The sequence below is a fragment of the Bemisia tabaci genome, chromosome 5, assembly GCF_918797505.1.
Source record: "Bemisia tabaci chromosome 5, PGI_BMITA_v3".
Lineage (NCBI taxonomy): Eukaryota > Metazoa > Arthropoda > Insecta > Hemiptera > Aleyrodidae > Bemisia > Bemisia tabaci.
The window spans coordinates 56,495,384-56,519,715 of record NC_092797.1 but is presented as its reverse complement, the minus strand read 5'-3'; the positions used below and the strand labels follow the sequence as shown (position 1 = coordinate 56,519,715).

Below are 24,332 nucleotides of genomic sequence, written 5' to 3'. Positions count from 1 at the left end.
CCTCGTCACTTAGATATAAAAGGGGAACAGTGGCGTTGCGTGCTTTGCGATGCATCGATTGATCTACCACTTAAACTTATGAAAAAGGATCGATAAACAGGTTGCTTGCAACAAACACCTTAGTAATCGATTCTTCACCATAGCTTCAAATGGGAAAATATCGAGAGTCGATCATTCACGGTGGGAAAAACAAGCAAAGGTTGAGAAAAAGGAAGCCGAGAAGGAGGAAAGGGCGCGGACTCTCGATTTCAGACTTTCCCTTTTTATTTTGATTTCCTACAGCCTATGTTCCATCGGATCGCATTAAAAACGACATCGGCAGTGAAAACCCCGCACGGAGATTTGCATTTAGAGGAGTCTTTTCGTCGTCCTCTCTCAATATCCACGCGAGCCCCGTTTTACATATTAACACACGTTTTCTGGGGCTCATGCAAAAATCGAGATGCGCTCTTGCGTCAGAGCCGGGACGGTTCAGGGGTGCGACGAATATGAGGGTACCGCCCCCCCCCCTCCTCCCGCCCCGCTGCGATCACGAGCCGGCCCTATTACTTTCCTCGATGCGATCTCAATCTCAATAACGTCACTTCTTTGACCTCTCGTCGTGTCTTCCTAAGTCACTTTCCGCACCTGCAGACGTCATTCTTAGACTCGTTCTTCTTTGAAACGGGTTGATTGAATTAGATGCCTCCGCGGAGAGAGCGTGGCGCTACCGCGTATTCAAGGATCTCTCTTAGAAGGAAGAACTCTTGTGCTGAGGAAGAACGCCGTATGAGCTTTTCGGCATTGCCAAATTTCTTTGAATTAAAATATGGATTCGCGAGGAGATTCGTGCATTTTTTTTTCAAATTCCTCAGAAAATTTTACTCGCAATTTGACTTGAAGTGTCTGAAAATGTCAAGGAAAAATACTCTTAGCTTTTCCCAAAAATAATATTTTACAGAGGTAATTTTTGCACTGCCCGATTGTTCTTACGGGGGTTTTCTTTGGCATGGCGGTACAGCTCTTTTACTTCACACGAGATCTTTGATCAAACGGAGCACTTTGGTGCTATTATTTTCATCGTGGAACACTATAAATGGGGATATTTAAATCAAAAGGAACTATATTCATTCTAACATGAGCCTTGAGATACATAGAAGTACACGCGTGACAAGGGTCATGCCACAATGAATATAGTTCCTTTTGATTTAAATGCGTCCAAGTGAGATGAAAATACAGCGTTTTATTGCTGCGAGGATTTTTCAAGGTACCGTTTCAATTTTGATTATCCTGAAGTATTGGTATCTGAAGGACGCGATTTAGGGCTATAAAATTGACGTATACAACACAAAGAGTCCTTCCATGAGACACAGTGGACATGCAGTTTGATTGAGGCCTCAAAGCAACGAAGGTCAGTTGCCGACCTTTCTAAAGTTACTTTGTAAAGAGAACATTGGGAAGTATTGCGCATGAGGGGAGTGAGACTTCTTCAGGCTATATCAACCGAGAAAACCTGGACCTATAATTTCAATTTTGCAGGACCGTCCAGTTTTCGCGTTGTTATCATAGCATTGAGGCAAAGTTGGAGAATCTTTTGTTGATCGAGTATATGATTGGACATGCTTATACTGAAAAGAATCGTATGAAAATAGATTGAAGCTAAAGGAATTTTCCTGCCTGAGAACCAGTTGCAATACTTCAAAATGTTCCCGTTTTTATATTATTTTTCCTTGTAGCCTTTTCCTCGGATAAATTTGCTTTTTACCAGCATTGAACCTGCACAGTAAGGAGGAGTACTCAAAATTGTATGTTGATAAACAGGGCCGCCTGTATTTTGCCGCCATCTTCTGATTCGTTTTGAAACATCGATACAAACCATAAAGTGAAAGAGCCGGAGGAGGAGGGGTGCATAAGACACGGTTACTCGAGTTGGGCACATTTTTTGTGAAAGCCCTGTCAACTTTAGCAAAAGTTCACAGATTTTTGCGCGAAAGTTAAGTTCCATAAACCTATCTCTGTGTGGATAAGGCCTTCCATTTATATCGTAAGAAATGAACGAATAAATTATGAAAGAACAAACATGAATGAGGTTTAATAATTTTAATTTCCGCCACCGCGTCAACCGCATTGTGTCTGGCGCAATGCGCGAAGTATCCCTTCAGTTTTGTTGGCGCTATGCGTTTCATGCCGACCGCACTGTTTTTGACGCAATGCGTGAAGTATTCGTGGAGTCTTGTAGGCGCTAAAATGTGCTTCATGCTGACCGGCGCGCCGAGGACAAAAGTCCTTTTCATCTCAAGTCCTCGTCATCATTTCTCCCTGCACCGCGCCGCTCCAGGCCGAAATGCGTGTTAGGTTTCTCTCTCAACTAGACTAATAGAAGGCTCTGTCTCTTGAATCACCGAAAGACGAATAAATTAGAAATTACTATACTTTAACTCTCAGGAAATGAAAGATTTCGTCTCCTTTCTCTTTTGTAATTTTTTTTCTGAATCCGATTTTTTTTTTTGATACCTACATTTGAAGAAATTGCAACATTTGCCGCCCCCTAAATTTGCTGCCATGGGCCGCGGCCCATGTGGCCAACCCCTAAATCCAGCCCTGTTGATACAGGAAGTAAAACACAAAGTAACAAAACCTGTTGGTTAATTTTTTTTCTTTATTAGTTTTCCTTGTATCAAATCAATCAAGTCTTTGGGTTGAAGTGGCCCAAATTTTTGTGTTGAAAATCTGCGACCTCGTTAAAAATTAGTCAGCAGCCGCCAAGATCGATCCAGGATCTCATCGGTGGTAATCCAATGCGCTAGCCACTCGCAAGTCTCGACCCTTGATAATAGAGAGGAAAACGAGAGTACATAAGTTCCGTAGGATATTTTATTCATGCCCAAATGTCTTAGAGTAACCTACGGCTCGGGTCGATTTAACACAGCATTGTGTTGAGCAACCAAGTCCTTTGGATTGATCTTCCACATAAAAAGTAACAGAAAATAAGACAGACTAACATTTAAGACGGAAATTTTTGACCGTGTACCGGGAGTATGGCCCCACTCCTCCCATGACTCTTGTACAGTCTTTCCATGGTGAACGTGACAACAGGATAGGGGTAATTCCGCGGTCGTCCCGTGCCTGACTCCCGGAGGTTAGGCATACCGCTTTACGCTCGGCTTCGCCGCGGACTCATATGACGTCGAGAGGAGACACGGAGCACCGGAGCGGAAAACCAAGCAAGTTGCATATCTTCCAGGAACCACTCATGGCTCCGCTCTGCCGTGCCCCGTGCAATTCCTCCCGACGTTGGGGCACAACTCCATTTTGACGTGAGTCCTGGGAGTGTAGAGTTATACCGACGACAGGGCTTATCTCAAAGTGGAGTTGTGCTCTTACCTCGGCGAAACGATGAATCGGAGGGGTTTTTTTGCTGACTCGCGCGCGCCTTTGAGGGCTGTTTTCTCGGAGATCGAAGGGGATGAGATTGACGGACCCGAGAGGGGTCATCCCATCCGTGACTTAATCCGAGAAATTCCGGAGGCGTATCTTCTGCTGAGGTTTATAGACTGTTTCAGACCTCCATGCTCTTGAGAATAATGATATTTTGTTCCCGTATCGAAAATGAACTATATTTTGCAATCGGGAACCATCATTTCGGGTTCAGTTTAGAAACAACATATGTACCATTAGTTTGTCTTTACACATAAGTGTTGTTACAGATGAGCCAGAAATTGTACTTCTTAATGGCAAAATGAAGTCCACATGAGATCAAGTCAACTTTGATTCAATTCTAACGACATTTCGATTCATTTGGTTTTAAATTGATCAGTGGTCTGATTCTTGAAATTGATAGATGAATGAGCGGAGGAAAAATGGAGTGATCCCGTTGGTGGAAATAGGTGGTTGCAATGCAAAAATATGAAATAATTTCTAATGTGGGGGAACAGATTTAGGATGAATACCATCCAAATAAAATAATATAAACTTTAAATTTGGCACCATTTATGGGAAGAGGATTTATTACTTTGCAATATGAAAATAAAGGCGCGACGATATTAAGGGCTGGTTACGTCTCGCTTTGTAGATCGGGTTTTACGTTCAAATTCTTCTCCAAGCACCAACAAATCATCTTTCAGCCGACAATTAAACTTTTCCGGACGCGCGTTATAGCTTTAAATAGAGTTGCGGAATTCATGTTACTGCTCCTGAGCCAGACCAAAACCGAGAGAGAAAAACATAATTGAAATTTATGCGAAATCGGCATTTCATTAGTTTATGGGAGAACATTTGGAATAAAATGTATTCTTTTTACGTAAAATGTTTAAGGTTTTTATTCCGTAATTTTTTTTGAAATAGTGAATTTAAAATTGGCACCCGTGCAGTTTTTGACAATCTCATTCAACTCTCACTCTGACTGTCCAGAATACACGAGGAAATGACTTTATTTTACATGAAACACCAAATTATTCGGTCCAGTTATCCGAAATTTGCAGTTGTATAGGAACTTTAATTCGGTTCAAATGGCTGAGGATACTGTCAACCGGACTGAGAATATATCGATGGCTGAAGGCGAAATCACGTATCCATTTTGGTGTTTCAAAATGTCAGCTTCTATTTTATTCTGTCAAAGAGAAACAAGTCAACTTGATGACCTCTAATTTATACAGAATATTCTGCTAACCGAGAGAGAAAATCAAGGAGGTTTTCAAGTATTCGCGTTGGCTAGTCTTTCAAAGATAAAATAAAGTATGACGGAAAATCTGCAACGTCGCAAATGGAGATAAGCGATTGGTCTTTTGGGCCATCGATATTACTTACCAAAGACTTCGATTGTCTGAACCAATTTAATGTTCGGTTTCTGTCACCAAAAATGTCGGTTACCCGCATCGACTGAAAGGTTTGGTTTTCTATATAAACTGAAGATCCTTGCCCCTGAGAGAAACGATTCGAATCCATAGATTTCAATGGATAGAAAAATAATTGGATCGCATTCAGCAAAAAGGAACTAGCGCGATTACAGTGTGGTAAAAATGTTGCTTCTTCATAATATTTTAAAAAATCTCTCGGAATAGCAAATAGTTTTCGCTTCCCGCCTAAAACTTGGTAATTTTAAAGGAAAATAATTGTGTAAATTTTAATACTGTGCATGCATTGAGTATTTTCAAAAGGAAAGAGGAAGTTGCACGATTTTGGAAACACTGTAATCGCGCTGGTTCCTTTTTGCTAAATGCGATCCAATTGCAGTCTTGTTTCCATTACTCATTCACCTGGCGTAAACGAGTATAAGCGGCTGGAAAATGTTTGGAAAAAATTTACGAACTATTGTCAATAATATCTTAAAAACAGTTCTAAAAATATATTTCTGTTCTTATTGGACGGCTACTGGGCCTTGTTGATTTCCTGAATCGGACGTATTTCTGTCAAACGCATAGTTCCGTTTGACAGAAATACGTCCAATTTTGCCTTTCTCCTTACCCTCTTTAACGCATCTCGCCGCTCGCCCGCCTCCCCGAGATTCATCTAAAATAATACCCCCGCCTCAAGGCAATCACGTGCGACAAACTAGGATCAGAGAGGTTGGTTTGTGATCCCACCCCCACGGTTGTTCCATCTGCTGATTCGCACCGTGCCGAAAATTAACGACTTGTCCAAATAACCGCATATCTGCACTGTCATTCTTATCCTATTCGTGCTCTTTTTCAAGGAAGCCGTTCGAACGCCCCGAAGGTATTTACGACCGTAAGCGAGATTGCAAGATTTCCCCCCAAAAAATCGAATTCCCTCCAATATTTTGGGCATTGATTGCGCAACCTGGCGGCCTCGCCAAGAACCTCAGCGCCGCAAGCGGTGTCGTTGAATGTACTGTTGTCGAGAGCTATCGTACACCCCGGGACACACCGTGCGAATCAAAAATAAGTCGATTTGCAAGTCAAATCCGAAACGGCAGAATATCTCACTAACCTAGTTTTACTGCCTCCTCGAATTACGTCACTTTCGTTTCCTCATCCCTTTTCCACCCTGACGTAAGAAGGGGTAGTTAGTCTTTTAATTATACCGCTCGTTGGGGAAATATTGCATGAGCGGAAATCACGATTTCTACGGCGCTTTGTCATGAACATTGATTCCAGGTATAACTTTCGTGTTATGTAAATCTGTGAGATTGTTTATGGTTACTCGTGAAATGGATTTAATTTTAGCGTGGCTTGGATTACCTGCACAGGCGGATACCTTCCAAAGAAAAGTCTGTGACCGGTACATCTACCACGCATTTTTCGGTCATCTCTTAAGGCAGCCTTGAATAAGCGAATTTCATCTCTTGACTTTTAGACTTAGAGAAAAGCACAATACCTTTCCTTTTTGTTTCGCCTTCAATTGCGTCCGTGTCAATTTTTGCTACGATTATGTTGTGCGTGCTAATTTCAAATCATTACATACTCGACTTTCTGAAGGCGTTTCATGTGCGCAAAAATAGCGCACTCTGTTGAAGCATGAAGGAAGTAAGGATTGAGCGATTTATTTAATCTCTACTTCTGTTGTTCTCAAAGAGGGTGCGCTATTTTTGCGCACATGAAACGTCTTCAGAAAGTCGAGTATGTAATGATCTGAAATTGGCACGCACAAAATAATCGTAACAAATTCCACATGAAACGCCTTCAAAAAGTGAAGTATGAAATGAGCTGAAATCAGCACGCACAACATACTTGTAATGACAATTTCTGCAGACAAAGTTGAGAGCGAATGGAACACTAGACAAGGTACGAATTTCAGCATTCTGATACATGTTTCGTAACTGAAATTTCACGTAGAACACGATGCGCACGACAAAAATTACCGTAATCAACTCGTTACGAAAATATTTAATGATACTTGATGCGTGAATTCAAACCACCCGCTCATGAAAACTCAATGCTCTACGTGATTCACATCGCGCGCTAAACATTATCATGACAGTCTCTGCGATATAAAAATCTGGCAACCTCAATCCTGACGCTTTGGCTCAGCTATAGCAAATTGCTTATAGTTTGAACAACACATGGTGGGAATGAACATTGCTCGATTGAGAAGCTTGTTGGAACCGTTGAAGTGCGCGATTTGACTCACGCAGAGCTTTGAGTTTCTTGTGAGCGGGCAGTTCAAATTCCTCGTAACCAATGTGAAATAAAAACGTTAATATCTTCATTAAGAGTTGGTTTCAGTAATTTTCGTTGTGCAAATCGTGTTCTACGTGAAATTCTGGTTAAGAAACATGTATCAGAATGCTTGAATTCGTGCCTTGTCTAGTTGTCAATTGAAAACAACCGTATGATTAATGTTGAAATGCTTCTTAATTCTTAAACCAATATCGTTACCGATAGAGAGTTATGGGGGATTCTCCAAAAGCTTTTCAAATTACACTTAGTTTAAATGGAAAATAAAATATATCGCGCTGTAAATTTTCAGTCTCGGCGGGAAATGTAGCCTAAACTTCGCGCCAAGACTGAAACAGCGCCAACTAAACTGCGCTTTCCGTCAATTTTGGATGGTTGTGTAAGAAGATCATACCTTTGTTTTTCATACCTTGGTATTTTGGTACTACTTGATTTCAGAGCCTGCCTGTTGGATTCGTGGTCCATTGTCCGAACCATTCCGCGTTTCAAAGCTCCCTTCTCCTCTTCCACTGGCCGATTTATGAGATTGGTAGACAAAGCGATTGACAAAGAATACAAAGGGAAGATGGGGCGATCCAATTAGTTGAAACGGGTGTTTTTTACAGACTAAGAGAGATTAGGATGGACTAACAATCGGATCTTTCGGCGTATGCCTCTAGTCATTACTTACATCCTTTATGCATTGCATTGCAACCACCCGCCTCCAAGAACAGGATTGCTCCTTATTATTCCCCTTGTCATCTTTGTCAGTGCCTTTGTCTATCAATTTCAATAATCAGCCCACAGATGAAGTATTGCTCTGCTTGTGCCGCTCTCGGATTAGCTCACCAGTTTGAGGGTGCTCATGGAGCCTTTACGGCCTCAGGACCCAATGTGAACAGTCTGAATTGCCCTAGAAAAATTTGTATTTACGAGGAAGGGCTGAATGATACCGAATGACACCCATGGGAGTTTTGAACTCATTTCGAACGTCAAAATCTAAACTAGAATATTTTGCTTTCTGGTACTTTGTCACAATATTGTTCCTTTAAATTTATCACGAACAGCTCCATGAAAGCCTAAAACTCGCATATCAGTCGGAAAATGGCACATTCTTTTCGGTAGCACAATAATTAAGTTGGCATTTTATGTTTTTTTCAGGGTGTTCAAGAAGTCAGCTCCGAACAACAAAATCACGCTGTACCTGGGGAGCCGAGACCTCATCATTTCGAATAAAAGTATAGACAAAATCCAGGGTGTCGTTTACGTAGACCCAGAATATCTTCAGGACAAGAAGGTGAGCCACCTGAACATTTCTCTTCGCCGGTTCGTGGCGCGCAGCGCCGAGCACAAATTGCCCGAAAGCCAATTTTTGTTTTGTTTGATCCAACGGAGAAAAATCTATAGTCGAGATTCTTGGTAAGAGCGGGGACGTGTCAATTCCATGGGGGAAAATTCACTAAAACACTCTACACCTTTTTGGTTCAACATTACTTAATTATCTTTCGCGAGAATCCAATCTCCTCATACCTGAACCGGATAAACCTTTTGATTTGCCTCGGCTAAAAGCTCTTAGATTTTTCCTGTGGACGATAACTTGGCGTCGGCGCCGGCGCGGCGCGCCACGGCGCTCCCAGCTACTATTTCTCCACGGAGGTGTTGCACAGTTTCATATTAGATTGAAGCCACTGATAAATCTATATAGATTTGAATATTCTATCTGATATGGACACTTTCTTGACCTTGTTTGACTTTGCTTACACATCCTTATTTATTGGTGAGGAATATAGTTATGGTAATTATGATGATGGCATCTTTCAAAAGCACCAAGTTTCGTCACAAATTAAATCGAGTGATGACGACAAAAAGAAAGTGGTAGTCGAAAAACTTACCGATTCCTAGTATCCGTATTCAAAAACGTTTAGTATAATTTTTGACTTCATTAGAGGAAAAAATGACTTGATTCAAGCAGATCGAAATATGCTCTTAATCGCCAGGAAGAATTTCTTTTGGATCAATAAAGAAAATAATGCTTATTCAAAGAAGAAACGATGCTTATTCAAAAAGAAAAGTCACTTACATAAAGCAGAAACCCGCTTTCATTCAGCGATTTTATTCTTGATTGAGAATGAAATCTCATTGACGACATACTCAAGAATATCTCTGCCGTCACTTTTTTCTTTAATGAAATTCAAAAATTATGCTAAACGTTATTACACATGGATGCTAGGACTTAGTGAGTTTTTCGACTACCGCTCTCTTTTTGTGCCGTAATATCTTAATTTATTTGGCAAGGGAAGCTCCGTACTCTTAAAGGATGCCTGTCATTCTTAATATGTTTGAGCTCCTTCAATTTCGTATGATACTATGCAACACCTGTGTTGTGAAATAGTTGCTTGAGGCCGCCGACCGACGGCCGGTTACAGCGGAACACGCACAGGCGCCTACAAACCTAACAGGGATACTTCACGCATTGCGCAATGCGTGAAGTATCCCTGTTAGGTTTGTAGGCGCCAGCGCGTGTTTTGCGCTGGCATGGCAGCACGCTGCCCCTCCGGGCCTCCGCTCTGTGTTAGGCTCTAATATATAAACTCATGGAGTCACCGTTTTTCAACTCATGATTTTGAAATTTTTGCTAAATCTGCATGGATTATTCTCATTTAAATTGATTTAAAAAAAAAAATATGTATTGAAGGAAATTAGAATGTGTGTTTTGTAAATATTAAGATGATTCCATTTTAAGATCAATGATTTCGAAAATACTTTCATATTTTCTCTCATATTTTGTGATTTTACTGTGCTGCAGCGTGGTGTACGCGCAATCAAACGCTCAAAATTGGACGTATTTGACTCAAAAGATCAATGTAGAAATGGGTTAAAACCAAAGATTGCGAGATTTTTGTTTTTTTCCCTCTTTTATTCATTTTTGTAAGGTTTCTTACAACGCAACTACGGCTCATTGAGATTAATATCGGTGTGCCATCTATTGGAAAATGTTTTACAAATATGTGCCACGTTTTAAGAATGTAAATATTTGTAAAATGAAGTCATTCTTCCGTTTGTATCATTTCCTTTGAAAAAAAAAAGTATATCTAAAGGTTCATTTTATATTGAAAATTTTAAGGATAGAAATAAAACCAAATATACACCAATGACAATTTGAAAAGATGAATAAAAAGAAGAAAGTAACTTTCCATTTAAAAAATGAGTCACCATATCATCACCTCATTCTCTCTCAATTTTCTCATTTCGGTATTGTCAGTACATATAATTTTACATACGGACTAAAATATAACGCTTGGACCAAGTTACTGTTGCTTATTTTGCTTGCGGACGTTAAATACTGGACAAAACAGGTGTGCGGACAAAAAATCGTTGATAGAATGTCATGCAGCCCCCCGACTTGCACCGCTGGCCAATGATAGAGCCAGAAAATGCACCTTCGAGCATTTTGAGAGTTCCAGTTTGAATGTGAAAAAGAGCCTACAGAAACAAAAGCACTGATGAACACGCACGAGAGATTCTGAAATATGATTGATGGACAAGATTTTTTAACTGCATATTGATTGTTGGGTTTTTTTGCCTCCGATCAGTTTTTCTCATGATCATCTTCACGATAAATTGTATTTTTACTGAAAAACTGTTTTCCGACTGTGTCTCATTAGACTTTCAGACTTTGCCAATTGAAAATTTCAGTGGATTTTCTTCTGACACGTGAAAAATCGGTAAAATTTTCTACGCATGTTACCGAATCTTATTTTTGTAAAAAAATATGTGTTTGAATCTATCATTTCGCAACCTTAAAATGGCTCGAAAAACGACGAACTGGACCGCATTAAGCAGAAAGGAATCAAGCCACATCAGCTATTGCCAAATTTATTTGCTATTAAGTTTTGCGGATATTTGTGCAAAGAGTGAATTTTTGGCATAGCACGAAGCAAATTCCTTCAAATTTTCAAAAGAATCCGCGCAAACGTTCTCTTGTATAAACTTAAATTGTCCAGTTACGTATGGCAATAGCTGATGTGGCTTGGTTCCTTTCTGCTCATCGCGGTCCAATTGTGTCCAATTATGAAAATGAATGTGTTTAAAAAATAAGTTTTCTATATTAGGTCAGCTCAAGGAAAATATGTTTTCAGTTATGTTAGACGAAAGAGAGAATTCCATTTCGATTTTCGCTTGCTTCTCCCCCCCCCTCCCCCTCTTTTCTCTCCATCTCTAGTTTTCTCGCATGCGTAAGCAACGAAACAGTCCCTGACTCTGAGCTTTTGTAGTCCGTACACATTTCATATCGCGAAAGCATACTCGTCCTTCTCTCCTCGCGGCCGAACGATTCATCGCTCTGATAAAAGCGCTTATCTAGACTTTGAGAAGGCTCCATCGTCCATATAACACGACGCCTTGGAAGGCTCACGGATAAATCTAGTGACGCCTTCTCGTGAAGAGAACTCTGGATTTATTATTCAGTGTGTACACCGAAACAAGAGTCAACAATCCCATTGACGAAAAGCGGCGAAGGCTACGGCTACATCGTCGAGAAAATATGAGTTCTCTCGGTTGTTAGGTGACGGGAGGTTTAAAGCGAGCTCCCGAAATTAATAAGGAGAAAAAGGCACAAGCCCGCTCTCCAAAGACGAGGAAACGTGAACGTGGCGGAAAATGACGGAAGGACGTATCTCATTCTCAGCGGTGGCCCTGCGCCCCGTGTCGCTTAAGCTTTCCGCGGCTCATATCGAGAACAGGGATACGCCCTTTCTCCAAAGGAACGGAATTACGGGGAGCGTGTTCCTGTGTAATGAATACGCAATCTTACACTTCATTTAAGAAGTGGTTCAAAGTAAATTTTTCTCAATTTCCCTCGCTCCGAATCGCTCCTTTGACGTGAACTTGGCGTGTGTACCAGGCTAAGACGCTTTTCGCGAGGGTGCCGTAGTCATTCAGGAATTCAATCCTCTGATTTTTTTAAATTGGAATTTCCTAGTCGGATAACTCATTTGTAACAGTCATCGTCCGATTCGACGTTTTGCGAGATCCTTCGAAAAGTCGGGTGTTGAATGTTACAAATGAGATCCCATTTAGTTTTTATTTACACTGTGCAGAAACGACTGATTTCCTCTTAACTATCCAACTAGCCTGGTGAATTATTGAAAAATTAGAGGATTTCATTTCTCAATAATTTCGGCACCCTCGAGAAAAGCGTCTCATCCTGATACTGATACGCATGCCAAGTTCACGTCAAAGGAGAGATTCGAAGCGGAGGAAACTGAGAAATGAAATCCCCTAATTTTTTCGAACCACAGACCAGTTGGATGATTTCAAGCGAATTGATCGTTTCAAAAAGAAAAATTCAAATGGGGCCTCATGTGTAACATTCATTATCAAATTCGACGTTTTGGCGAGATTGTTCTGAAAGTCGGGTGTCAAAACTCCGGACGCGGAAGAATTACCATCAAGTAGACAAAAATACGTCGATTGTAGGGGTAAATAAGTTTTTCTATCCCTAAATTGAACGTATTTTTGTCTATTTGGTGATTTATTTGTATGCTTCCAGAGTTTTGACGTCCCGACATTTAGATAGATCTCGCTGGGCATCTAACTCGACGATAAATGTTACGATTTTTTAGTGCAGTAAGCTCTTTTTTAGAAAGAGCCTAGCTGCTCATACAAAAAATGTGTTGCGTGTTGTCATATGGAGACTGAATTTGGGGTAAAAGACCAAGGTCTTTAGACAGGTACGAATTATTAAAGTTCAACGCAATACGTTTGCTCCTCCAAATTTCACGAGAAAAACTGATCGTATGCTTCCGGCCGGAAATCAGCTCGTTTTCTGTTTAAGATTTTGTTTAGAGAACAAGTGACGTTAGTCTTTCGTGTGGACCTTGTCTAGTGGTCCGTCCTTAACGAGAAGACGTGTACGATGCATAAAGGGCTACATGCACGTACAAAAATAGCCTGAAGCCTCGACCGTGGCCCTGAGTAGATAGAACACTTTTCCATCAATTTTTGCAGTTGCAACACTTGATTAATCTATTTTAAATGAACTGATTGATTCAGTTAAAAAAACGAAATTTGTCCTCTTATCAAAGCAAGAATTATGAGGAGGCAGTAAAAATGAGCTTGTATCGGACAAAACAGCAATACGTCCACGTTGTTCCGCGAGCGAGAGCTGTATTTGCTGCAATCTTCAGTAAAGTGATACCTTTCCTTGCCGATTTCTAACCTTAGAAGTTTTGCAGTATATTGGAGTTTTTAAGCCAACGTGCGTTAAAAATTCAGCATAAAGCTGATATCTCAATACAGAGGGAAGAAGCTCACACACAAGCACGATTTTCCCTCAAAGAGATGCGCTGTTTGATACGCTAAAAAACTCCAACACACTGTCTTACGACTCGTGCGTTCACCGTAATCAGTTTAGGTATGTTACAAGTTTTAGTTCATCCGAGACATAACCACGTGAGCATGCAGAGTTCAGCATGTGCTGCTGCCTTGCCTTAAATGAAATTGAAAAGGCCTTTTATATGGAGTTGAAGATAAAATTCTTCGATTTTGAATCATCCGAACGACTTTTCAGCAAATCGATTTTATGAAGGACGATGGGTTCGTTCAAACAACCACTGGTTTAATATTCTCAAATTTTTATTTTCGCTCTTACAGTAATGCAGCAGCCTTACAACTCACTTCGATCGATCTTTTTCCATGTTAGATGTATTTTGATTTGAGGAGATTTTTCCCCCTTTGAAGTTTCCTCTCTTCGAGGGCTTTCAGCAGCACATTACACGGGTTTTGTCGGTAGATTCAATTTCAACCTGTGTAAGAATCGGCAATGAGTATTCACTCAGTAGGCACTCAATCTGAAAAGGAACAATTTAGAAGCCAGGAAGGAGTCCGAACCAATTAACTAAAGCAACCTTTGAAGTTAAAACCCGTTGAGAATAAGGCGCAGTTATCACGGAAAGAGGCCTCGTCGGAAACCATGCGTGGGGTTTCAAAGCAAGTCGAAGAAAGAACACTGCTTAGCGCTACGAATCCAAAGAGAAATTCTCCTTTCGGACCAATAGAAACCCCTTCTGGGTATTTCCACGCCACAGAATTGAAGCCTTTGGTGAATGAAGTAGGTAGCTAACGTCTTTATGATTTTGCACGAGGTGAGTTCAAGTTTAAAATTTACCTTCAGAACTTGTGCCTTTTACCATTTCAAATTTTAGTCTGCTCTTGATGTTACGTCTTGAGGCCAAAACACTCAGAATGTTATAAATACGTTGAGGTAGGACAGGGAGAAAATTTTTATCCTTCTTCACTTAACATGGCACGAGTTTTCTCACAAAAATTTTCGCGTTAAATGTTTACGATACTGGTTAAAGGATCGGAATTTTTAACATATCGTTTAACTAGTAGGAGCGCTCTCCTCCTATAAACGTTTCTTTGGCAGTGTTCTAGTAGGTCATTTATGGAGCATCTACATACGGAAAGAATAGCCATCTCCATTTGTTCACTACAGACGAAGTAAGTGTATCGCTCTCAGATTCTTCGGCGAGTTTTAGAATTTTACGATAGCCCTTTGCTCCTAGTTTTGAACGCCATAGGGAATACCCTAGCATAGGGAACGTAATGCCATCTCATTTTTTTCAGAAATTTTTTCCCCAGTTCTTAGAGCAACTAGAAAAGTTGCTAATATTTTTCTTCGAAATACTTTGGGTTAAATTGTGAAAAACAATTTTAAAAAATTAGAAGAAAAATATCAAAACATTCCCCTGAAAATTGATATTTTATCCAATACAATTTGACAACTTCCGAAAGCTCATACAATTTTTTTTATTTAGTACGGCGGTATGAGGTATTAAGAAAGACCCTTTTCGTAAAAGGACCTTCATGGAGCTACGGGCCTCCGTCCGTCTGCCTCCCAAATAAAATTAGAGAAGCGCTCAGCATTGAGGGTCTGCCTGAAGTGAAGAAATATTCAACTTTTAAACCAATATATATTTACTTTATTTCAGAATTTTTATTAAAAACTAAATTACAGAAACTAAATTAAAGCTTTCTTAAATAGAATTTTTTTTTTCTTAAAATTTGAAAATTCAAATCTATAAGTTTTCGCGCTTTTTTCGAAGAATGCCGTGGTTGGAGCTTCCTATAGTCATACTACTCGACATCAGCTGATAGCAAACAAAGGTTACCAAGGAAACCGTAAACGCGTAACAACTACCTACCGTCGCCAGAGCCAAAGACAAATAAGTCAAAGACACATAACCTATATGTAAGCGAATTCTACTAAGGTCTCCGAATAAAGTTATCACCGGTGGAAAAGTTTTCGGAAATCAGAACGCGCATCTTGAACTTTCGAAAGTAATTATAGAATAACTATAAACCGCATAGCGAAGAGAGTTTTAGGACTGTTATTTATTTCTCACGCTAATTTGCATTTAATCGTATTCACAGAGCTATTATGAGGTAATCAAAAAATAAATTTTCCTAAATGACGTTCCGTGCATCGATGAGTTGGTGCGCCATTTGACCGCTTGAGCGCCCTACTATACTAGAGCTCTAGTGGCAAATCGAAATCAAAAAGCGCCGCCTATCGGCAAAAGACTGCTTTACCATGCGGATCCAACCCTCTCTCGACCTATCTCTATTGCGCTGCTTGAATCCGTTACCGCGACTTTTTTTTCCGCAGCCATTTCGACCGCGTTAAGCAGAAGGGAACAAAGCCACATCAGCTATTGTCAAAATTATTCAAGCAATTTAATTTTTTACATGAAAACAATTGAGCGGATTTGTGTGCAAATTTCAGTGAATTTACTGCATAGTGCGAGGTGAATTGCTTGAAATATTCGAAGGAATCCACAGAAACGTTCTCCTGTAAAAAATTGAATTTCCCAGTTACATTTGGCAATGGCTGATGTGGCTTAGTTCCTTTCTGCTGAAGGCGGTCCATTCAAGGCTGCAGGTGTTGAGGGAACATGGGTATGGAGTCTGATTGAGTCAAGATTAATTGAAGAAGAGCTGGGGTACGGAACTGTTGCGAGGTAAGAAAGCGGACGACCCAAAAGAAAGACCTTTAACGAGCGCGAACGTCGACCTGAGTTTTTGTGGTCATTTGAGCCGTTTGATGGGGGCTAATTATAAAGGTCGCCTCGGCTCATGGGCTCGCGTTTCAACCTTGTGAGGGTGGATGTTGCCGTCAGTGACAAACTTTTTTAAATACCTAGTTTTTCACTCCTTCAGAGGGTTGGTACCTCTGGTGTTATTGTTCCTTGGAGCAAGGTTGAGAAGCAATCACTAGAAAAAACATTCTCTTGGATCCGAACCCAGATTCTTAGAAAATTTGACGAGAAAAAATACTCTTGATTAAATCGGATCTTTGCTTGAAAACCTTTGAATTTAAGCGGATTTCCTTTTGATTCAAGCGAACACCCGGTTGAATCAAGCATTGCTCCCATTCAATTTTCGTCAAAAGTTCCGGGATTGTTTTTAGATTTTCCAAAATTTCCGGGATTCTTTTCAGAGTTTTTCAAAAGTTCCGAGAAAGTTCCGGACAATGCATAAGAACCGGAAAATTTCGGGAATTCGAAAAGTTCCGGGAAAAATTCAGGAAAATTTCAAAAGTTTCGAAATTTGGAACTAGTCCCGGGAAATGGGATTACTGTAATCAAGATTATTTTTCCCTGTCAATTTTAAGAGCCTGGACTCCAGATCCAAAAGCCTATTTTCCAGGGATATCTAGATTTTCCAAGATGAAGGTTCGATTAAACTGGTGGTAAAGCACCGCTAGACAAGGTGTGAGTTAAGGTGAATCCAGGCTTGGAACTTCGCGATTTGGCCACCACGTCGCGCTGCTCAGAACAGCCGTATATATTCGCAAAAATAATAAAAACCGTAATACTTATTCAAGATTGGGGATCCAGGGGATCTTGTGGATCTGCTTTTTGTAATTTGAACAATATTATCTCAGTAATCGTCGAAGGAAAGTGAAATTCTCAGTGGTGACTGGTGGCGCTATCTCTGATCTTGAAATATCCCTAATCGAACCCTGGATTCACCTTAAAGCATGGTTTCTAGGACCGGAAGAAATCGGGGGAAACCGGAAATCCTTGGGGAATGAAAACTTCGAGGGAAAATTAGGAAATGAGCATGTTCAAGAATTCTAGACACCCTGAGTTGAAGCACTTTGCAACGTACAATACAAATATTAACGCAGATATCGCTCATCGAAGAATACAGCATATGACATCATCCACCGCGGTAGCGCATACCATGGTTTCTGAGATTGGTGAGACACAGATTTGCACGGGTTTCTCGATGTAAAATGCTGGTGAAACCAAGGTGGAAGGAACCACGGTATTCACCATCACGACGAACATGTGCCATACGTTTTTTCTTTTCATGGGCAATATCTCCATTAATGCATAGAGAAAAAAAGGAGGTGTTTGCATTTCGGGCATCTTGGACTTTTTTTGATGACGTAGGTCGGTACGGCGACTTTTACCATTGATTTTCTTGGAAATGGTGTAGTTTATGGAAAAAATGTATGCTATATGAAGTGTTTGAAATTATATCATGAGTTGATTTAAGCAAAAAAATCGGACGTTATAGTCCGTTTTTCATAATTCGAATTCCGGATTTTGCTGATCAGGTTGTACCGACCTACGTCACAGGGTACACAGTCCTCAAGGTGCAAACACCTCCTTTTTTCTTCTCTACGCCATTAATGTAGAAATTTGGCGTTTGGACGGACCTGATGAATATTTTCTAATGTACATGTTGAAATCATCTAAACAAGAATTTGTGCTCAGCATAATTGATATACCATCATTGATTTTCTCTAATTAATTCAGATTTGTTACGGTATCCATTTTAAACACTCACTGCTGTTGGCTCCCACAGAACATCGGCCTCATCAATAGCTAACCCTTAAAATGCATTTCGTCTAATCGGAAAACGCGCTTGCTATCTGTTCCTTACGAAATAATTATTCGTCTAAGGAAGGATCCAACTTTGGGGTATCTTCGAACACCCCCCCCCCCCCTCTGTTTCCCCGGCTATCGCTTAATCGACCGATTCCCGCAGCGCGTAAAGGCGAAAGCGCGTATCTCAATTTCCGCGTGGGCCCTGTTTTACATATGAATCCATGCTTCCTGGGGCTCTCACGGAGATTGAGATATGCCCTTACGCCAGAGGGGGAGGATTTGAGACGGGGATTATTACGGACTCATTAGGGGGCGGCACTGCGGGACGGATCGGCGCGGCGGTGCTGTGGAGCGGCAGGAAATAATGAAACTCGACGCCAATCAAAGATGAAGAGCCGGGTATTTTTGCATCTGCACCACGAGGGTCGCCAGGTTATGCGATGAAACGTGGATATTTTACATGGATTTCAATGAGGGAAAGTGATGATTTTCAACACAATCTTGCAACACTGCACGACCAACCACTGAGTTGCTCCCGCTTCTGCTTTCGTCGTTAGACGCTGATCAACTTTCCTGGCGCGGTGCCCTTTTCCGGAGGCAGCTCAGCGGCGTGGCCTGCTTTGCGATTATCGATTGATCTGCCATTTAAACCTATGGAAAAGGATCAATTAACAGGGTGTTCCCAACCAACACCTTAATAATCGATTCTTTACCATAGCTTCAGATGGGGAAATATCGATGATCGTTCATTCGCGCCTCGCCACTATGGCAGCTTCCCCTTTTCCTTCATTTCCTCGAGAGGTTTCACGTATTTTTCGGATGAACGGATAAAAGCAAGTAAGATGAGAAACTAACGAATGAAGCTTTAAGTAAGGAGCGCATAATTTCTAAAATATGGTAAAGTATCTATGTAGGGAAAGTATTACCATGTACGTGCTGCTCTCTGATTGGTTCATCAGTTTACGGTTTCCTATGGGCCTCTACTGAATTACATTGTAATTCATATTTATAATTTTGAAAATTATTTACATTGTTTAACTGAAAGTTTTAATAAAATAAAAATGAAGATTAGTGAAATGTAAAAGAATATAACTTTATTATTAGATCATATTACCACCTACGAAGATGATCATAACGAAAAAGAATATAGGTAAATAAACGCGTATTGTGAGAGTAAAGAAACTAGAATAATTAATTTACTTAAACTAGTTAATTGTAAAGAAACCCGATTGAGAGGCATTGTATAACCGGGAGAGAAATCGATGATCATTCGAACTTCTGATTCATCTCCTGTCTTATCCGCGAAGATTAGTTGGATTTTATGCAGCATATTTTACATGGGAATAATCCAAAGAAAGTGTGCAAAAACTCCATCTTAGTAACAAGTTTTTTTCACTTTTTATTTTTGCCCTGTAATGAAGCTTCGGCCTTAGTGCATTGGCACAAAAAACCAAAGTAGCAAACTGAGAAATTCTCAACTCCGCGATTTTAAATGATCGCGCCAAACATACAGCGATCGGCGTGAAGCGCGTATTAGCGCCTACGAGACCGACGGAATACTTCACGCATTGCACCAAACACAGTGCGGTCGGCGCGGCGCGGCGTGAACGCATATTAGCGCCTACAATATTGTAAGAATATTTTACGCATTGCGCATTGGCTGCCCAACTCATTCAGTTCAAACCAGTTTGTACACCCAGTAGTTTCAGCATTCAATGTTCCGAAAATGTTGGTATTTTCTTCTTAAGTGTGTTCCAGGCAGTGGCGTGACGTGCTTTGCGTTATATCGATTGATCTGCCATTTAAACCTATGAAGAGGGATCGATAAATAATGTGTTCGTGTCGAATACCTTAATAATCGATTCTTCATCGCAGCTTTAAGTGAGGTGAATATCGATAATCGATCATTTACGCCTCGCCATTGGTTCCAGAATGCTCCCCGAATGAAAAACCTACCCGCAAAATGGCCATCCAGGCAGCGCTCATGCTATTGACTCTGTATTTCATGCACTTCACTCTAGGTACAATGCTTGCGTAAACGAACATATAACCTCGCCGTATTCACGTCATTTGGAATGTATAGAATTTTTCTAAGTGATTAACGCAATCCACTCATTGATTTATGACTTCCTTATATGACAGTATCGTGTTAAGCTGATGCAACAAATTCCACCCAGAATTTGAACTTGAGGTTATCTTCTCGTATTTACAGGGGACAAATCAAAAGTCGATTTGTCAAAAAACGCAAAGTGACGAAACCACCAAATCAGTTCATTATAATTTACTCGAATAAAAGATAAAATGAAATTTTGGAAGGAATCTTCTCCGAAGGTGATTTTTGGGGCACGAGCCCCCTTTCATCCGACTCAGCAATCCAAACTTTGCACTATGCTTTTTGAAAACATTTGCCACAAAAGTCAGGATTTTTTATTTGTACTTATTTTATATCTGTTTTGAAGTCCTCCTCAGTTTGGAGATTTTAGCACATTGCGCAACAAAAACCGTGGACAAATATATGTATATTTGAAGGGCAGAATAACCGGAACCGGAACGGTTTTACTGCGTGGGACGTAAGGACGTATACAGCGTCAATCATCTATTATCGATATTTCCCTACTTGAAGCTATTGTAAAGAATCAATTTTCACGGTGTTGGTTGCGAACACCCTGTATATCGATCCTTTTTCATAGGTTTTAATGACAGATTCATCGATATATCGCAAGCAAAGCACGCCACGCCACTGAACATATCGACGGTGAAACTACCAAACCACGTATCTCGTTTGCGGTGTTTAAAAATCTACGCTCACATTTTATTTTTTTGAAGTTGACCAAATCAATATCATTCCTTGAAATTTTCACGGAATTTTCTCCGCACAAAGAGGAAAAATCACAGAAATTTTCAAGACTGGATGTTAAGTAGTTTTTCATTTAAAAAATAAAGTATGACAGGAAGTCTGCGACGTCGCAAACCGAGATACGTGGTTTGGTAGTTTCACCGTCGATATGCCACTTGAATCGTTGAATTTGGATAATAATTACAATAGACCGGAACTTGGGAAGAACTTTACATTAAAAGCGATTTGCCTTTTTGCACCTGATTCCTTTATCCTAACTTTAATCCCCTGTTTTGGCCGTGGGAAAAAGTTCGCTGCAGAGGTGAGGGCGAATTTTTCCAGAATATCTCACTTAACGTCTCCATCTGCTTGGAGAGCCACGCAGATTGCGCAACAAAAACCGCCAACAAATCTATTTAGTGAGTACAATAACTGTGGCGGGTGGATGCGTGGGTGGGGAGAGAAGGAGGGACGTAACGTAGGGGGTGTTTAAAATTCGAAATAAGATTTATCCGAGCTCCTCGAGCTGGGGGACAACTCACGAATTGGGCGTGCGCCGCGGCGCCGCGCATACCCAAAGACCCCCGCCCCCGCACGACCGAGAAAATTCGGCAAGAGTCACCATCTCCGTTCCGTTATCTGCCAAGCTCCTCAAAAAAGAAGAAAAAACACGAATGAACACACCCCATCTTTTCCACCTGCACATAGTTCTGTTTGATAGAAATACGTCGAATTTTGAGTCGAAACGTCTCGGGTTATTAGTGTTATATTTTTAGCCTTATTTTCCGTTTCCCCCCTTGTTTTTTCCATGCTACTATTGTCTTGGGCTGCTTCGTAAAAATGTGTATCTATATCTGCGTAACGCGGTCCAATTAAACGTTCCTTATCGCAAAGTTTAGTCGACTTGGCAACGTGGCTAGGAGGACCTGTTGCTCTAGCTCGAGCGGCGCGCTCCGTTGGCCATTGGCGAGGGCGACTGCCCCACACTAATTTCACCCGGTTCCAGCCCGATTCACCCCCGTTACCACCCCCGCCCCCACGGCGACAACCCCTACGGGCGCTCATCACTCCAACTCCAAGTATTCACTTAACTACCTCAAAAGCTGGAATTTAATCTAGTTTATGTAGCGTCCAGCTAGCCGCTGCCTCTTGATATTTCCTCACACCAGCGCTGCCAATTCTCATCTCCAGTTCCCCGTTATGACAAAAGAAATCCATGGACAAAAAAATCCAGGACCTCGCATTTCGGACATTATTGCAATTCGTCTGTGACGTACATAGATAACGACGCTTTTTCTCATATTTTCTAGAAAATAGTGTATTTTATGAAACCAAATATTTCTAGCATTTGAGCTTATATGAGTTGAACTGCGAGCTACAAAAAACGGACTTTGTGGTTCGTTATTTATACTTCGAATTTTGGATTTTGCCGGAATAACACCGCCGTGTTGTGCTTACCTACATTACGGGCTAAACACATCCTCATAAAGCGACCAACTCCCTTTTTTTTTTCTATGAAAGAAATTAAGTGCGCTGTTGAAAGTAAGGATATTCTTTTCTACATTTGCGTGAAAAGTTAATGGATTCAGCCTAACCCTGAAAATTCAGGGAAGGTTTTTTCTTTCAGGCACAAAATAGAATTTATTCAATTTTTAGAAACTCCGAAAAAAATGTTTGCGAAAGTAATTCCCTTAAGGAATTATCAGGAACATTTGCGATCTAAAGAAGCTTCTCATACCGTCGATGATAGCGTCGCACCTCTGACGTAAGGGCGTCTTTCAATTTCTACTCGGGCCCTCGAAAGCGTAGAGTCATTCGAAGAACGGAATCACGTGAAAATCGAGTTACGCCGCCCTCACGCCAGATGAGCGACGATGATACCGATTTAACTTTGGTTGTACACTCAAGTAAAATTTGAGTAAATTACAGTTCATTTGCCTTAAATTCACTCTAAACGACTCTGCGTACTGATTATTTGAATTGATAGACACATCCATAGACCGAGAAGACGACAGGAAAATTGAGACCTATTGGCTGAAACGAGTGGTATTTTTTGACTAACAATAACGGGGGAATTATAGACTTGGGTCAGCGCTAGGTAGTCTATTCTTTACCTCCTATAAGTCCATTGAAATTATTCGCTTCCTCGAATAGGTTCGCATCATTCTCTCTTTGGCTCCTCGTCCACAGTTGTCGATCAATTTCAATAATCAGCCCGCCTGGTGGCTTTAAAATGACTCGAATTGACTGTAAACCATTCTATTTGTCTCCTAGTTGGTATATCATTGTTCTCGATCTACCGGTAGCCTGGACTTGTTTACAGGTCGAAACAGAATACTATTCATTTTCGCAGTGTACATTTCAGATGCTTCTTCAATTTTTGATTCCACGAGCCATCGTCACCTCGGTTCACCATAGATTTCCGTCCTTTCGAGTGATGCTTTGGAAAACTTCGTGTTTGAGCATTGAGAAAAATCAGATTCATCACGACATAGAAAATTTCTCCCGACATTAGTTCTCAGTTTTATCAAGGAAAGTGCTTGTGCGAAGAAAGCTCCTCATTTCGGCAATTAAAAGTTTACTCGTGACAAATTTAACCACCTTTAAACCACCAAAATTGTTCCTATATTACAAAGAGGCGTGGTGGTCCAAGTTTTGGAAATTATTGTAATCGGAACTAAAAACCCATGATCCAACTCCAGGACGAGCTGCGTGTGACTATATGTCCGTGCTTGTCCAGACTATGATGACAAATAAGCTAGGTTCTATGAGTAATACTTTGAGTGACAAGTTAAACCCTTTCACCACGAGGATGGGGAGGATAAACATTAGCAGCCTTAACTGGCAATGTTTGGTCCAATAAACTTCAAGTTAACAAACCGTCCGAATGCAAACAGTGAATTGCGGTCAATGGATGTAGGTCGGTGAACCGTAATCTAATTTTGACCAGGAGCGTGCAGTATTGAAGCACATCTGAATTAATTATTAAAATAGCGTATCGGCGGCGGAACTATCAAACAACGTAACTCGGTTAGCGGAGGTACAGATTTCTCGCTGTATTTTACTACTTTGGAGGCTTCCTCATCATCGCATCGCTGTGGAAAATTTCGTGAAATTTTTTTTGCCTACACAACAATATAGGCCCGAAATTTTGTCTCGGAATGGATGGTGATATCATCCTAAGGAATATAATTAGAGCAAAGCTTTTGAAATTCAGGAATCAAAGTGCGTGTTATCGCACCATCATCGTCCATGTGACACATTTGTCTACATTTTTATGTTAGTCTTGGCACTACGTCCTAGGTATATAAAGACGTGACGCGAAAAATCATTTCGGGGATGAAAAAAGTATGTCCGCTCAGTCTGATGAGTGATGTGTTGAGTATCTCGTCAAGATAAAGCACCATGAAAAGCAAGTTAGGTTTGTCGGACGGAGCTTACCCAAAATTCATTGGAAGTTGATTTTACAAAACCAGTAGAACTGCCATATTTCCCGCA

General features: G+C 40.7%; 1 protein-coding gene across 2 annotated transcripts in view; it reads left to right on the top strand.

The window, feature by feature from the left end:
• Positions 1 to 24,332, top strand: part of LOC109030866 (arrestin homolog) — a 389,313-nt gene that overhangs the window by 289,167 nt on the left and 75,814 nt on the right. For both annotated transcript variants that reach the window (XM_019042046.2, XM_019042047.2), the window contains one exon: positions 8,256 to 8,391. In XM_019042046.2, the coding sequence (XP_018897591.2) occupies positions 8,256 to 8,391 (136 nt within the window). The remainder of the gene's footprint in view (positions 1 to 8,255; positions 8,392 to 24,332) is intronic.